The following is an 18,254-nucleotide window of genomic DNA, read 5'->3' as shown; positions in this document are numbered from 1 at the left end:
GGCCAGCATAGCAATTACAAACATACACACAAAGGGCTTGCATGTGAAGCTTACTGTTTTGAGAACAGCAACTCAGTCACTGGAATCAAGAACAGAAGTCTGCACTGCTGCTGAAGCAATGACAGTGACATCTTGGATCTCGATAAGCTAACTTGGTACAATATGATACACAGTGAATGAATACTTTTGCTATTCCCTCTGAATTTCAGAACAATCTCCATCAATGACCACATCTCTGGCTTGAGAAGAAAATGACAGAAAGAACAGACTCACAGTACCTGCACATGTACAGTACTGGTCAACATCTTAAAATCAAATTACATGTTTACTTAAAAAAAAAAAAAAACCAAAACTTTTTGCAAACACTTCAATACCAGTTATCCAGTAACTCCTGCTGAAAATGAAAGCTAAATCGTCTGCAGAGAAGAAACATGCAGACCAAAGAAGTTGCACAGGAACATATGACTTCAGAAGCAACGTAAAAACTCAGTTTGTGCACACACAGCATATGATCACTTTTTTGCAAGTTGAAAATATTAATGAAAACCCAGGGGTCATTTAAGCCACTGTTTGCAAAGCTTTTAAATACTTACATTTGTATAAGATTACTTTATAAAACCTGTAATAAAGAAACTTAAAAACCACCACCTAGCTAATTTGCTTTTTTAAGAGGATATCTGAAGGAAACCAACTGCTAATCCTAGCTCTATATTTCCACACATTTAATAATACTGTACTCAGATCTCCGTAACAGTTTTCCTACATAAGGGCCTTACTAAAAGAGCCAACGTGTGCTGGTGGCATAATTTCAGAACATTGTGCTCTGTCCATATTACTTCCTGTACACTCCTCTCTCCAGCTCTCACCTCAAGAAATAAGTTATTGCTTTCAGCCAGAAAAGCCCTTGTTAAGGCCCAGATGTTGTAAAAACAAACTAGGTGTCAAATTCATCCAAACACACTGAACACCAGTTACAAGAAAGAAGAAAAATGATCAAGGAAAATATTGCACATGCCAAGTAGTAACATTATCAAATAGTTAAAGAACACACAAGCAAGAGAAAGTGTTCCATGCTACAAGCTTTGCACCAAGTTATTTCTGTTAAACTAGTAGATAGTAGCTCCTTCAGCAAGGTGAGGGCTCGGACAGAGCTGTGCAGACAAAGCAAGCCTGCCTCTACCTGAAAAAAACTACCGAAGGAAAAAAGAACACATAACAGAAGTGGGAGAGGGAGGATGAGCTAAACTCCACCCACAAAACCAAAACTATGTGTTGATACAGGCCAGATGAAGTTCTGAATTCTTAAATAATAATTAAAAAAAAAAAATACCCAATCCAAACAACAAAAAAGCTTTATTAAAAAAAAATACAGGGTTTTCTAAAGGCCATCTAACTAGCCAGTCACATAAAAGAATTGTTGCAGAAATGTCTTGAGAGAGATGAAAGTGGGTCAAATGACTGTACACATAATGGGTCTAGACTGGAATAAGCACAAGAGAACAAAAGAATCAAATAAAGTTAGCACTGAAGACAGGAATCAAACTAAGAAAGAACAGTGGGTAAGAAAATACAGTAATGGTAGCCTTGTATCCATTGCAAAGAAGAAAAGGGAGCCAGAAAAGGGACAGGATGCCATAAAAAAACAAGCTAGAAATCTTAAAGATTTTGCATGAACTTCAGTGAACGAAAAGTACTAACAGAAAGGCCAAAAAAAAAAAAAAAAAAAAAAAAAAAAAAAAAAAATAGTCAAAGCAAAGAGGACCAGGCCAGGCTTGCAAGGCCCTTACATTCAACTTGAATGCATTTTCTTTGGACAATTTTTGTTTTTTTTTAAGACCACATCCAATCAGTTCCAAAATTTCAGTGATGTCAACGAGCAAATTGGAGAACTCAAGGGGGAAACGGGGGCACATGGAACCCCTGGCATCTTCTGGCTGGCAGAGGCAGAGTTTCAACCGCTTCTAGTTCTTTATAGATCAGAGAACCGGTTGATGGCAGAATTGAGCATATTCCAGCAAAACAATGCCCCTCATCTTAGCTCTGCCCATGTCCCAATTGAGTTTATAATGTTGGCACCCTGAAAGAGAAAGAAAAAAAAAGAAAGAATAAGAATGTTGGAGGGAAATGAGGAAGCAAGGAGAGGACGTAGACTTGAGGCGCAGGTGGGGCATAAAATGCCCCAGACACAAAAAAAAAAGAACCAAAAAGAACAATGTCCATGGAAAGGGGAAGCTGTGGCAATCCCTTTGAATGAGAAGAAGGGGAGGCTTGAATGCAGGAAACTTGCTTGCCAGGAAGAATGGAAGAATGCAAAACTCTTCTGGAACACTCAATGCAGTCAGCCCCAGAAAGCAATAAGATCATCAGTTCCCTAGATGATACAGGTTTCCTTTTCATCTGTTAGCTTTTGGTGGTCCTCTGGTTTCAAGATACTGGGTATCACTTGGATATTTTAACACTGGGCAAAAGAACAGCATTGAGTTATCTGTACAGTTTTCCTGCACAATTCATAGCAACCTTAAGAAGCCTTGGTTGTGATAAAAACCTTTTGTCACAATCACTATGAAGTGCATAAGTGCTTCAACTCTTTCAGGTTCCCTCCTGTGATATTTTATACTTCCTGTTGTAAAAATAGCTTCACTCTGACACATACTGCGCGGGCAAGGCAAATCACAGCACTTCTTATATAGTACAGTACATTACTAGTTATAGCTCTGAACTAAGCTACAGTTATTACACCTACCAGAAATTAATTCTACCATGCTCAGTTACTACAGGACACTAGTTGGTATGCAGACACTGTTCCAGAAGCACTACAAATACATGTGCAAGTACTGTCAAACCCCACTGTCCAATCTTTACCACCAGCTCAAGTACACAATTTCTCAGTTTGAAAAAGTTATATTATTATTATTTTTTAGAGCAGTCCATCTTAGAGTAGCGTAGCCAGAAGCTGATTCAGAGAAACCAGAGCTCATGAGATTTCAAACACCAAACTGAGAGGATTTGTCTCAGAAAATCTCAGCCTTGCACAACCTACTAACAACACTATCATAAGTAGCTTCAGGGTGTACTGAATTACTGTAATAATATTGTACATATGGAACATTAGTTACCCTATATAATTTTCTTTTCTCCTTTAAACACACTTACAAAAGCTAACCTAAAAAAATTCCCTCAAAATCCAAACTCTCATTCCATATCTCTATCAAAGTACAGGATGCACAATATCTTCTCTTCACAGTTTTAAGACTTCTTTTTATATAAAAAACAAATCCACTGTATTTAGTAGTATTCAAACACTGCTGAGTTTTGAAGAGCCACGTGCTATCTTTTAAAGAACCAAGAACCGAACATCCAAAAGGTGACGACTCTTGCATTCACTCTTACTTCACTGACCTTACCCAATAAGCAACTCTCTCATTTAAAGAACAAAACTGTAACTGTATTATAAAAGTTACATTAATTCTGTGGAGAGCTAATATAAAAAATAGCAGTAAACTACCCCGAGAACAAATACAAGCAGTCTATTGTCTGGTTCAATTTTCCCTACAGCTAAATAACTAAGGAGAAAGGATTGGGGAAAGCTTGAAACCTCACAAGTCCACTTTCAAATCAAAAACAATTCTCTCAAGAAGTGCCATTTTCACAAATTCTCACTCTATTATAAATGTAGAGTTATGATCATGCCTTGAAAATTCAAACATTATACTGGCACAATCACACTTCCAACAGCACAACAGGCATAGCACTATTTGGATGCATGTATGTTGACTATATATATGTCAAATGTAAGTATGGACACATGTATTTTATATATTAAAATACATATAAAAATAAAACAATCAGTATTCTTCACAGCATAACACTATCATCAAAGACATGTCATAGCCATAGTCCAGGGACAACCAGCTTCAGGGAACATACTGCCTATCTTTTTCCCAATCAAATTTCATACGCTGTTGATCAATGTGAGTATTCACACAATCCTCTATTATCCGGAGTACTCAAAGGCTGAATACTTTAGATAATGGTGAAATCCAAACAGCACGGATACTTTGGGATCACAAGAAAATGCAAAGCAAACGCATTCAAGCAACACAGTTAAGTAAGCCTAATAGAATTTGTTAGCTGTAGGCATTCAGTGCCCTTGTGTCATGCATCCACAAGCTTTGGACAGGCATAATAAACCACCTTCGAAAGTAACTAATGTGATGTTATAGAGCAGAAGTGATATAAAATATGGGCGTATGAGTGTTCTGACACTGTCACTAGAGGAAATAGCTGATGCCATTGCAAATTACAGCCATTGCATTAACAGTAGCATCAGATAAATTCTTTATTATTTCTGAGACCAAAAGGAATCCACAGATTAGCAGCAAGGATTCCAAGGCCACAATAAAACAAACTAAGGCCACCTGGCAGCCAAAGCCCTGAGAACTGGGTAGAAACACATCAGCACATCACATCTGCCCAGGCGTCGCAAAGCCAACGCTAGGCTGACTCCCTACCTGACTCAGGCTAATACTACCAAGACAAAGGACTCAGGTGTGTGGGAATTACTATGCTCTAAGGCTCCCTGCTGTAGAACACATGTAAGGCCACCAGAACCAGCTCTGCAGGCCAGGTGAGCTGGGACGGGAAAAACAGTGGAGCAGGCAAGTGCCCAGTAATGAGATCAAAGTCTGATGGAGATCAAGGAGGCAAAACTGCTTCTGTACTTGCTTTGATGCTCAAAGCATACAAACAAACAAACAAAAAAGCACAGCACTGTCTTAAAAAGTGCCTGCTGGACACCATATCTCTCTTTTGGCCACAATTTAACTTAGGCTCATGAGATGGCCAAAAGGCAATGAATATACTCATCATCAAGACTGCAGCCTCCACGCACAACGCTTCACAGGATGGTTTACTTAGGGTCAACCTCAACTACTCAGAGGAGAGAAGCCAATCCAACACAGCTTGCTATGTAGAATAAACAAATTGGCTGCATATGTTTGTCTCATTCCAAGAAGAAAATAGAAAGAAGAACAACCTACTTTCGATACAGACACTGATACGATTAGTTCACATTTGAAATAAGCATAACCAATTACTCATACAGTTACTAACGGAACACTGACCTGTAACATGCATCTGGATACAACACCTTCAGGTACCTCAGGAAACTTCTGTCGCAGGTCATGTAAAACCCGAATATCAATTTGCTGGCTTCCTTGGGCCATTCGTATATTGCCTGGTCAGGATTGTTTTTCAACAGGCAGTTTTAGGCCTTAGTAAAGGGAGTACTCATCTCTTCTGACCCAGCATTTTCTGAAAGAAGAAGGAAAAATTTAAGACACTGCAGGCACTACTGATGTTAAAACATTAAACAAAACAAAACCTGAAGAAAAACCCCACAAAAATCCTCTTCAGTTCTTAAATCGAAATCTGCATTTTATGTCAGCATTTTTCCACATCATGTCTGGCTAACAAATTGCCATTCAGACTCTCACAACCTTGAAAACTGCTCATGTAAAGGCACATCTGATCAATTTCCTTTTTTTTTTAATTAAAAAAAAAAAAAAATATATATATATATATATATATATCAAAATATTAAAATTCATTGTTTAGGACCAGCATTTTTATTTCTTTAAAACATAAATACATGCAAAAAAGTTTACATCAAAAAAGGGAGAAAGCATTAGTTTAGCTTTTGCATGTAATTAGTTACATTTTCACAGTTACTGCTCATCACAGAAAATTGGGCCTAGAAGTTCAGTGTTTCATAAGTTTCAGTATTTATTAGCAATAGCCTATTAGTTTTCACCTAATGCACTTCAGAGATGACGACTAGAAGGAAACAACCCGTAACAACTTATTTCTTCAACTAATTTTGTTTCTTTTTTAAAAGAGGAAATTATAAGAATATAGCATAATCAGCCAGTCACACTTGTACAAGATATCTGTCCTGAGCTTACAGCATCCCACATGCTTTTACCAAGAACAGTTTCCAGCAATTAAGTTTGGAAGAATGTAGAGTTAAGCAAGGGAACGGTAACTCCATTGTTTTCTTATAGTCATATCCATCTGTAATATTCGTTCACACATAGTAGTCAGCTCCAACATTCATTTACTTGGCAAGTTAACAAACCACCGAAGATGTACATCAATATATTCACTTTTTCCTTCACTTCTCTGCCTGCTTTTCTCTTTTTTCCCCCTATCATGCCTCACATTCAACATGCACCATTACCCTACTGCTGCCTTAGCCTTCTCAGGTGAACACTACACCAGCTATCTCCCTATGCAATGCATACACTGCTACAGGCAACAACTTTCTATCCCCCCATGAGAAATACTCTAAAAAATTAAACTGGCTTGGAAACATTTGAATTGTTGCTTCTTCCTTTAAACTTTTTGTTAAAAGCATTTCACACATGGCTAAAGAAATGATTTAAGACAAATCAAAATAAAGAAGTTCTCACAAAGCAAAGACCACACTAAAAATCCACAAGTAATTTTGCTGTTGATTTCACAATATTTAAGGTTTGTTTGGTTTCGGATATATATATATCCGAATATATCTATATTCAGAATATATAACACTCCTGGGTAATTGACAGACCAGTAACCCTTCAACAGCAGGGGAGGGTCGCTTCTAGCCAAAGCCGCTTTGTGACTCTATGATTCTTTTTGCTCATTAAACATTGGCCAGAGGTATGTCCCTTCCTGCAGTGCCTCCTTAGTAATTTGCACTACAGATTCTTCTAGGATTTTCCACAAGTACTACTTTAGACCAATTATCTAACCTATGCTATGGCCTCATTTGATTTCCACTCTGCCGTTTCTTCACTAGAGAGTATTAGGCTAAATTCAAAGACCATGTAAGTTTCTTTTACAATTAAGATGGGAGCATTTCTTATTTGTCTTTACTATAATCAGTGTCTACGAACAATAAATGCAATGAGGACCTTCTCCCACTGCAATGCGCTCGATGTCTTTATTTTCAGAGACAAAGGCAATTCAATTCAAGATTTAAAATACCGTAAGATCCACAACAGTCTCCTCATCTATTCACTTACATCTAGTTTTGTCTACAACAACCTTTGAGCCAAATGTTAATATGGGATTTTTTACTAGCTTTTCTGAAGCAGTACCAGTATTTTGAGGGTATTGCTGAGTATTATCTCCTCAGTATTGCTGAGCCCAGAGGAAAAAAAACCAAAACAGAGTAGTAACTATTGAGAAAAATTAAAACATATTACTGAATCCTTAAACACAGCAAACACTCCTCTCTCACTCATATCTGCATTTCCTGTGGAGCTCCCCTTCCTTCTCCCCCTTCATCTGAGCACAAGACTTTCCTCCCTGCCCACAAGAAGCACTAACTCCTGCTTAAGCACTCAGAGCACAGCCCTAGCAGGCACCTCTAAAGGCTCCCTGGATCCTGGCAACTCTTGTCAGCAACGTCTTGTCAAAGTCTTGTCAGCAACCCCACCAGCACACTGTCTCTGCAAATGAGTCTACATGCTTGTTTTTCCAGTACCTCTGTTTCCTAAAAGGATACTACTAGGGAGCCAGTTCTCTAGTCATTTTCTAGAGCATTAACACTACTTGTGATTCAAGTGTAATCACTGCAATGTCACAGCTTTTCTTGAGACTGAAAAGATGGAGTAAACCTGCAAAGAACTGATGACAAAGCATGAAGCACATGATTTCCAGCATGAATCACAAGACAGGCAGAATGCCTTCCAGGACGTAGGGCCTGAATTACTCCATTATAAGATTTCTTCAACTCTGTTGTGTTTTTGGTGGTCTGAACTGATAAAATTACCAGTCAATTGGTAATAAGCCAGAACACTTCCAATCACATCAACAGGATCGAAAATAGCAATGCTTTTCAACTGTCTGCCAGCAAGTCAAGATTTTTCTCTGAGGAAGAAAAAAAGTAAAAATCAAAATACATGTTACTTTTATGAGTCTGCAGATATATGCATACACACATATACATATGGAATAAAAGCTTGTTAGCTAATGAAAGAGAAGACTAAAGGTCCTACGAATATTCCATTTAACATCTGCTCATAATTTCAGTCTTATAAATCCCATTCTCTACGATGGAATTGTAATACACATTTAATTAAAAGTACAGGAAAAAACGGGAATTTTTGTTAGAATACTCAGAGATGCTTTGATAAAACAAAGACCATAGACCTACCCACAATTTTTAGTGTACATTACAAAGTAATATTCTACCATTGAAAACAACACCACAACTTCAAATAGCCTTAACACACAACAAGTATCAGCCAGGACTGCTACAGGTAGAAATTCAGCTTACGTAATTCTTTCCCAGAACACACATTCTGCTTATCTGGCTATTCAAGTTCAGCTTCCCTTCTCTTCATGCACTTTAATAATGGACACAGAGCAGCCTAGCTCTTCAGGAGCTAAATTTGGTTTCATTCAGATCCATACAACTCAAAATCTCATGCGGACAGAGGTGATCAATACAAAGATCTGGGAGAAAGTCCTATGCACGTAAACCAGAAGCAGCACGCTTCCAATGGTGACAAGCACAGTATGACAAGAGCTCAGCCAAAACAGACATACTTGCACTAATCCTGCAGAAATTTATTCTCTGTACCCCAGCAGTACCATCTCAAGGGGACAGAAATACCGAAGCACACTGCTATCCAAGGTACCCCGTGGCAGCTGCTCTCAGTTTCCAGGATCCATAACTTAAACGTAGCATGGATACACCTGAACTAGCTGTGGCCATATCTTAGACTGTTAGATACATCGAAGGGACCTCAGAAACTAACAGGGGGCAATAAAATATTTTGTTTTGCTCAACTCGATCCATGCATTTGAAAAGTAACTGTTCCAAAGCAAATGGAGGCAGCAAATTTTGGTTTACATAGTTGAGGGAAATCATCTTGGGCAGAGAGACACAAATATCTAATCTAAAAAAGAAAAAGTATTTTTTTTTAAACCAGAAGAATGCCAGGCTTTCACTGTGAACTACTATGGAGACAAGCTATAATAAAGGAACATTACAATCAGCTTGGTTAAAAACAAGTAAGAATGGCAATAAATGAAATCAGAAAAGAGTCTTTCTACACTAGCCCAAGTACTAGAGAGTTCCTCTTCCTTCCCCCCTCCCATGTGCAGCATGGGAAAAGGCACACACAGTGCTCAGTTCATATACGTGCTGCTAAAATGACACTAAAGCCCATTTGTATATTGGTGTGCATTCCTGTAGCTTTCATCTTATCATGTGATCTGCACTGCACATGAATTGCTCTAAATCACATTGTGCTGTTTAGCTAAGAATGCTAGAAACATATTTCACCTAACAGTTTATTTTAGGAACCTTTTTGTAAATATTTACTGAGACTGCTACAAATGCAAGAACAAGAGTACACTTCCTTGAACAAGGGCTGCTCTGCAAGTAATGCCTCCTATTCTATTATACTGGCCCATAATATCTCATAACGTCAGAGGCAGATGGTGGTATGACAGTAGAGGTTGAACCTTCCCATCAGTATCTCATTACATTTTGTTGTCATGTGACAGATGGCAGCAGAGGGGCAGCCTGACAAAACTGCCTGATATGGAAGCGTGTACAAAGCAAAGGTGTGCTGCTGAACGTAGAAAAAGTGGCACCCATTGACATTCACTGACATTTGCCGAACATTTCTGGAGACCAAACAGTGGATGTGAGCTCTGAGGTGATGAGTGGTGCATTTCAGCATTGATGACGGCAACAGTGGATCACCTCTGCTGGTACAATTTTTCTATTTTTATTTTTTAAACAAGAGTGGCATGCAGGCTCTTGTTAACAGCTGGTGAAAATGCATAGCTAATGGTGGTGACTGTATTGAAAGACTGTTTTGTAGCTGAGAATTTTCTCTACCAAATAGTGTTATTGTGCTCTTTGTATCTGTTGCAGTTTCTACGGAAATAAATGGGAAGCATTACTTTCAGAGCAACCAAGGATGCAGATTATAGATGTTGCACACAAAATACTGCCCTAACAACAGCAAATGAGACGCAACAAGTTGCAGTTTGAGGCCAGTAGAGGTTGCTAAAGTGCCTGTTGAGACAGCAGCCAAGGGCCTCCTGGCTTTCTTTTCACGGATCCAAGAGGTACAGAAAGACTGCAGAAACAAATGCAATTACAAAAATGATAATAAAGGAAAAAGAGCTCTCTACACTTATCTTCAGTTCCTTCATCAATACCAAATAGTCCCCTGAATCCTCCAAATTGGGTAGCTGAACAATGAATACCTCAAAAAAGGAAAACTTTTTTTTCCCCACCCTCGACTGTCATGCTTTCTTGAGCAGTACCTTCTCCACACGTTTAGCTACTTTTTATCTGAGTACCAAGTCAAAAATAAATATCAAAAAACCAGCCGTCCCTTCTTTTCAGCCAGATCCCAATTCTGACACAATACTCCAAGTTGATGGTTTAACTTAACTGCAGACTAATCAGGTCATCTTCCAGCACAGACTCCCTTACACCAAACAGCTTCAATTATCCTAGAATAGTCTGGGTTGGAAGGACCTTTAAGATCACCTAGTTTCAAAGCGCCTGCTATAGGCAGGGATATCTTCCTCCAGACCAGGTTGCTCAAAGCCCCACCCAGTAGAGCACATAGAGATATCAATATTATTTCTTTAAGCTTTCTTTCAAGAAAGCAGAAATGTCTCTGGTCTACACTTAGAACCAGTGATCACATCAGATGCTTATCAATCTCTACCCACAAAACATCCCTAAATGGGTTCTCCGGCAGTAATGACCATTACAAGTTAATCACCAGTTTATATTTGCTATGTGTCAATACCTCCCCCTACAATTAAGCTAGAAGTCTATTTCTCTATTTTCACTGCCTAAACAAACAAACAAACAAAAACAAGCAAAAAATTCACAGATCAAGTGCCACATTTGCCTCTTGCAACTCGCCTCCTCAACCTCCACCATAACAACTCCCACACCTATTTCTCCTTTCTTATTTTTCCTCATCTGCACTTGAAAGTCCTTCTCAAATATAAGACTAGAAATTCCTGCCACACGTGCTTAAAAATAAGGAGAAAAAAAAACAAACTAAAAAAAAAATCAATGGAAATCACTGTACTTAAGGCCAACTCACATTAAAGGAACAGGTTCCTTGCTGTAGCAAAGGCTACAGTTTTAACTACAAAACTGACAACTTGCATTGGGATTGATGAGCAAGCAAAATCCAAATAGAGAAGTGCCAAAACAAAATGAATCTTTGAGATGCAACAGTACAAAAAAGATTTAGAAATCTAACTGTATGAAATAGTGAAGTAATTGTTTCCCCCAACGTAACCACAATACACTTCTTCTGAATGCCAACACACAGTCAAGAAGTGCAGACGTTTTTTTCTTGAACTTGAGAAACAGTGAGTAGGGAAAAAATTCTGAAACAAAAACATTACCCCGAAGACTCCCATATTCACTCTGCAAAGGGGATTAAATGAAACAACAGAAAACAACAGAAAAACATCAGAGCTTACAGTAATATCATTAATACTTTGAGTATTTTTAAAGAAACAGTAGAAACCAAATGGTAGAAAAGCAGCAAATTCAATTTTTTTACAACACATCGCTCAGCCTTCCTAAGGCTATTTTAAAGCCATCTCAACAATGCCTGCAGCATCTCTACTTAAATAGATAAATAATTCTTCCTATCAAAAATAGGAAAAAAAAGTTGTCTTCCACATCTTGCCATCCAGTTCCTAAACAAAGAACAAAAGTATCAGCTTATCAAAAGTACTGTTTCTGCCCCTATGCTCAATCTACAACACAGTGATATTTCTTATTCAATTTTTTAAATCAATCTCTTCAGGCAAACAAGAATTAAGAGAAAGGCCACAAAACTGATTGGGTCACATGATCACAAAACCAAAAAATGAGAATTACAAATATAGCATGACTAAGTGTTCACCCCCAAATACAGCATGTGATTATATTAGGTAAAAAACTTGTACCAAATAATGATGAGCATGGGGAAGATGGAAAAAACTTGCAACATTTCGAAGAAATAATATGTTCCTTTGAAAGATCTATTCTATGTGACCAAACTTGGAAGAGTTCTATCTTAGAGCATTATTTCTAATGCAACTGCTCTGAGATTTCAGAGAAAGAAGCAGGAAAACATACACTTCTGTGACCAACCTTTATTTAAGAGTAGTTCAAGAAGAGTGGAAGTCTACATGCCAGCAACATTTGTTTAACTAAGCCTGTTTTTCTCTCCAACTTGCTCGACTAGGTTGATCTGACTGATGCCGGAGAAAGAAAAAAATTAAAAGCTTCCTAAAATGAGCTGATATTTTTAAACAACGAGTTTAAAATGCAACTAGATGCTACAGTCAGTCTCTTACAGATTCTCTGACCAAAGCGTACACTTAACACAGTAAGAAATATTCCCATGAGTCAGACAAACGGCCCTTTTAGCCCAGTGCTGTCTCCAACAGCAGCAACAAAAAACAGGAAGGGCACATGAGCCTGAGCCATTCTGTAGTACATTCCTCTCACATTCTTTAAGTATATACAGATGTTTGGTTAAGGAGATTAGAACAGATCCCTGTCTACTGCCCTTACAGACCTGTTGACTTGTATTTATCCAACAGGCTTTTTAACTTGCTGAGATTTCTCTGCCTCCACAATATCTTGTGGCAAAAAATTCCAGATCTTACTACTCAGTGCTTACAAACATTAAAAAACAAACAACAGCAACCAAACAAAAGCAAACAAAAGTCTTCTGTCCTGTAAGTTTTTAGTGCCACAGAGTCCTAACGTTGCTGGACTTAGTTCTGCATACAGTGCCTTTGTGAAATTTGCAAGCTTCATTCATAAATTCTTTTATGCTCCTTCCCTTCTCCAAACCAGTAAACTGGACTTCTAAAAGTCTCCCTTTGCAAGGCAAAAGTTGCCTTCTCTTTTTTACATCTTCTGCCCACCTTCTGCAACACCAATATATCCTCCCTCAGATAGCCAGGTCATAGAACCCAATGTAAAGAATCTCTGCAGGCTTTTCTGGCTGCTGCTAAACACCAGGTCAATCATTTCAGGTAAACACCATAAATACAAAATCTCTGTATTGAATTGTAACAACAGTTCTGAATGTAGCACCTGTGAGCATCACCCAGCCTGCTGCATAACACAAGACCGCATAATGGAATTTGAGTCACTTATTGATACTCCTCATTCCCATCCATGCTTTCCCTCCTTCATAACCCTAAGAATAAAAATTGTCAACCTTGTGATGGAAGCCTGTTGTTACTGTGACCACAACCAGCATGTACACATAGGGTAAGAAGCACCTGAAAATGTAAGTTGGTTTACTTCTATATTCTAGCTTTCATAAATTTTAAGTCACTACTCTACACAGGGAACAGCACCAAAGGGAGCTGGCTTCGGAAGAGTCTGTAAAATATTTTTTTTGTTTTTATGTCTGACTTCAGTACAAATCAGATCCAAGTTTTCCTTGACCAACATGTCCCCTAAAACACTGTAGATATTTGGCAAACTTGCCAGTAACCTACTGCTAACAGCTGCAATAAAATGGAGGTGAATGACAAATTCATTCAATAGCTTCAGGAGCCTCTACAACAGTCGATTCTGGTCCAGAAGGCACTACCCTGCAGGGCAAGTACACAGAAGCCCATCTCAACATCTCCCAACTATCAATATCACAAAATCACACTCCAGCTATACCTGGAGCAACACAGTTTACAAGTTTCTGGCTCTACCACCAAAAGCTGTAGTCCAGCATGACTGGCTGCTTTAAAGCTGTGAACCTCAATGAGTCTCACTAGTCCTTAGTCCCACAGTAGTATCTTACTAGGTCAGATTCAGCTTACACTCACTAAACTCACAATATTTCCTTTAAGATTATTTTGCTAAATGGCAAGGACATCTGATGAAACAAGAGTTGTGCTCTCTAGGAGGCCACAGCCCTGGATCTTTCCTAATACTCTTTATTTCCCCAGTTTAAAAATGAAACAAGACCAAATGCAAACTTATTTGTGAACCACTTTTGAAGAGACAGAGGCACATGATTACTATCAGGGGAGCTACCAAAGGACATCACCACGTGGAAGGAAGCCCAGACAACAAGCACAATGCTTCTAGCCCTCCAAAGCTCTCACACATGTGATACCTCAGGCTTCCTCAAAGTAAAGCTCTCTTCAAAAGTATACATAAACAACTTATTTTTAGAAGACACATGATTTATCAGAGAAATAAATATAGATGGAAACAGTTTCAAATTGCTTTTTTAAAAAGCAAAACTAAGAGACTCAAATCCACAGTGACATATTCAAATGAAGAATAATTACTGAGTTTCAACTGAGGAGCCAACACCTTTTGCGAAACTACTTATTTACACCTTAACACACAACCCTTGTAGAGACAGCCCTTAACTACAGCACTGCCATAAAAAGTTTCCCACTAATCACTTACGTAGTTTGCTCTTAGTATACATCCACTCTCATTCTAAACAAGTGCAGCAAGATGTATTATCAATTATGTAATACTGTTATTACAGCCTTCTCAGTGGAAACACTGTCAGACACGCTTTAAACCTAATTGTTGTGTTCTTGAAATAACTGTCAGATTCATCCATGAAAAAGTTTTTTAAAAAAACCAACGTCTTTGGTTTGCTAACTGGAAGTGCTTTTCCTGTATCATAGAACCATAGAATCATAGAATGGATTGGGTTGGAAGGGACCGAAGGATTGTCAAGTTCCAACCCCCCTGCCACAGGCAGGGCTGCCAATCTCCAGATATGATACTAGACCAGGTTGCCCAGGGCCCCATCCTACCTGGTCCTGAACACCTCTCAGGACGGAGCATCCAGAGTCTCTCTGGGCAGCCTGTTCCAGCACCTCACCACTCTCTCTGGGAAGATCTTCCCCCTGACATCCCTCTTTGAATTTAAAACCATTCTCCCTTGTCCTATCACTATCTACCTGAGTAAAAAGTTGATTCCCTTCCTGTTTATAATTCCTTTTTTAAATACTGGAAGGCTGCCATCAGGTCTCCTTGCAGCCTTCTCTTCTACCAGGCTGAAGAAGCCCAGCTCCCTCAGCCTGTCTTTGCAGGGGAGGTGCTCCAGCCCTCTGATCATCTTCATGGCCTTCCTCTCGACCCTCTCCACCAGCTTCACATCTTTCCTGTACAGGGGGCCCCGGGCAATTCAAAAACAAAAAGAACCATCAATTCTCCATTCAAAAACAAAAGAATTAAAAAGACTGAAGTGCTAACATACATGCATCACTTATAATGCTTTTCTTCTCGTTTGTAGATACCTAGAATTGGTGAATGCAAAATTATCCCAGTGTTACATTTCCAGAATTCACTGGGAAGCCTTTGCAAATAAACTTCAACAGGACAAGCACAGTTGTCCTGTACTGTCACTGCTTGCGAGGCAATTCAATTTTTTTCTATGTATTTTGGATCATTTGGATCATAATCATTTTGGATCATCACAGCAAGAAGCTCTGGAATGTCTTGGTACCCAGGCAAATATCTAACCACTGCAATTCAATACCAAAGCCAGCAACACCATCACGAATCTCAGAGCTTCCATTCTACAGTGGTTTTGCTTTTGACTCGGATGCTATTTGCAAGGTGTTTGCAAGTTTCATGCTAATACTAAAGCAACCATCCACAGAAGTGAGGCAAATCAGGTAATCAAGAGACATGGCTGCATTTTAGGTGCACTATTTCAGAACCAAAGCATGTCTCTCAATATTTGCCCCCACACAGAGACAAAACAGTCTTATGAATACAAAACGTCAAAATCTTACTCAAAGTTTTCGGAATAGCTATTCTATTCACAGTAATATGCTAATGTAAGTTAGGGAGGGAAAGAAAGTAAAATGGTAGAACTTTGGTGTCCTATAGGCTACATTCTCCTTTTTAAGTCAATGGTTACATTGTGAGTTTGAAGCAGAGTCTGTAGTGGGTTTTTTTGTTTATTTTTAAATCTCTCTTCCTAATGAGCAGGCTCAATAAATGCACTGGGTTCCATACTTCAGTGTGTATCTGTTCTGAACACTGTTCTTGAAACAGAATGTATTTTTTTGTTCTCTCAGTTCTACACAGTTTTAGGTCATTGAAGGTGCAGATATAAAAGGGGTAAAGGTAGGAGACCAAAAAAAAGAGACAAAAATGTTTGTAAGAAATTTAACAGGTAAGAACTGGCCTCCTAAACAACACTGTATGCCTACACTGATGCTTTATGCTTATTTGTACAGATCTTACTGACTGTTTATATTTTCCTAAATGTGTTGGCATTATAAAAGGTATCAACCAAATACCAGTAACAGTCATATCAGTAGCAAAATAGCAGTACAGTGCTTTTAAGAACATTTGCACTGTTTTTACATTTCTACTTACATCATGAATTAAATGATAACTGTACTAAAAACGTTAATTGGACCGTAAGACTTTTTAGGTGAGCTAGTTCTCAATTAACAAAGCAGCCTCTCCTCCAAGACTTAGGGACAAACAGACAAAAAGCCACCACGAAAAACAGCAGCAATACCACAGCACTTAAATATTTAATGCTTGAAGTTATTTCCCAACTGCACGTTGGTGACTTCCAAATCAAGCATCTTCAAAACCCTTTTAACTGCACCAAAATGCAATATATTGGATAACAACTTCAGAATATCTTTTTTTCCAACAGCTAGACAATATTGCTGCTAAAGTCGGTCTGCACAGCTAGTCATTTGCCTACAATTACATTAGAAAAATACTGACAAAGATTCTAGTAGTAATGAAATAGGTCAGTTGCTCTTATTCACATTACATGCTGCATCCTTCTTCACAATGGTTTTTTTTTCTTTTCAATATTCTCTTAAGAAAGGTATTTTTCTAAGGACAGAAATGACTTGCTTATATATGAACACCTAAGATGCTGTCACAGCATACAATACACTAACAAGATTTTCTGAAACAAAGCTCATCCCAAACATATATTTTAGATGAAGATGAAGCTTTATTACTGCCTCTACTGAAAACCTGAGCTCATGGAAAAAAAAACATAAACCATTTGCCTCCCTTAGGTACACATCACATATGGCCTTTTTTCAGATTTTATGAGTTCTTCTGAGATTTTATTGTTTCTCTGATAAGCCTGGAGAAGATACAAAAAGAGGTCATCAATTCAGTTTCCCTTTTTCACTTTTTAAGTCAAACTTTTTATTTCTACAGCGGTGCAGCCCCAGCCGAGACCATGACTCACTGCAGGACACACGAGTTGCTACAACGTGGCCAAAGCAAGACAGTTGACAAGTACAAGAAACAAAGACCCTAATCCAGAAAACCTTGTTGTCTCTATTAATATGACTTAGTCTGTGTGAGGCTGAGGGGAAGGAGCTACAAAGTCAACACAATATATAAAATGTATTTTCACTGTCCAATAAAATACAGGCTTATTGCAGCATGTGCTCTTATTTTTTGATTCCAAATGTTTATATGACAATAAAAAGGAATGAATATGAGTTTGTTGTCTAAAGAGAGAGGCTGAAGTATGTTGACAGTTCAGTTCTCTTACTGAGGAAAAATATAAGGGTAGCTATAAAGGTGAAGGGGGACGTAAAAGATATGAGGCTAATTCTTGCCATAAGCAGAAGCTGTAGAAAGCAAAATACTAGCTCTGGAAAACTTATTTGGAGGGAACAACCACCTCTGCTCTACGACTTAGAGGACTCTTTTCTTTGTAATGTTCCCAGAACACCGGAGCCAGATCTCTGCATCCTTCATTTATTTTATTGTTCTAATGCGTGTTCCTCCTGCAGCAAAGGTAACATTGACTATCTGTTTTACATGCCAACAGAGGTCAGACTGACAGAATACCTAAATAAGAGCCTTCAAAACAGCATTCATATATTGAGGGGAAACAAAATCTAGCTGCAGTATTTTGTATTATTTATAAATGAAGAACAGAATATCTGAAATTAAAGTAAGATGTACTTAAAACAGATGTTACTTTTAGAGTTTGGCTGTTATAGTATGACTGAACCATCCTTAAATGTCTATCTTAAGTTGCTGTGCTGTACTGAACAGTTGATACATCTACTGCAGAACCGTCCACATTCATGGCTTCTTAATTCAATACAACTTAACTTGGTAAAGACTTGAAACAGACACCTGCATAAAATACAAGGGCTGCTCCAAAAGTAATGCCACCTCTGTTGTTATGTTGGCCCATAATATCAGTAGGAAT

General features: G+C 38.3%; 1 protein-coding gene across 9 annotated transcripts in view; it reads right to left on the bottom strand.

Annotated features, from left to right (window-relative positions):
* Positions 1 to 18,254, bottom strand: part of TAB2 (TGF-beta activated kinase 1/MAP3K7 binding protein 2) — a 61,144-nt gene that overhangs the window by 15,360 nt on the left and 27,530 nt on the right. For 6 of the 9 annotated variants that reach the window (XM_040697638.2, XM_419660.6, XM_040697639.2 and 3 more), the window contains exon 2: positions 5,124 to 5,313. In XM_040697638.2, the coding sequence (XP_040553572.1) occupies positions 5,124 to 5,225 (102 nt within the window). In that variant the 5' untranslated portion in view covers positions 5,226 to 5,313. Of the gene's footprint in view, positions 1 to 54; positions 1,707 to 1,787; positions 2,078 to 5,123; positions 5,314 to 12,190; positions 13,245 to 18,254 lie in introns of those variants that run through there. The other 3 variants (XM_046939170.1, XM_040697637.2, XM_046939173.1) reach the window with 3 other exon arrangements.

This window comes from Gallus gallus, chromosome 3 (assembly GCF_016699485.2).
Source record: "Gallus gallus isolate bGalGal1 chromosome 3, bGalGal1.mat.broiler.GRCg7b, whole genome shotgun sequence".
NCBI classification, from domain to species: domain Eukaryota; kingdom Metazoa; phylum Chordata; class Aves; order Galliformes; family Phasianidae; genus Gallus; species Gallus gallus.
This window is presented reverse-complemented; position numbering and strand designations above follow the sequence as displayed.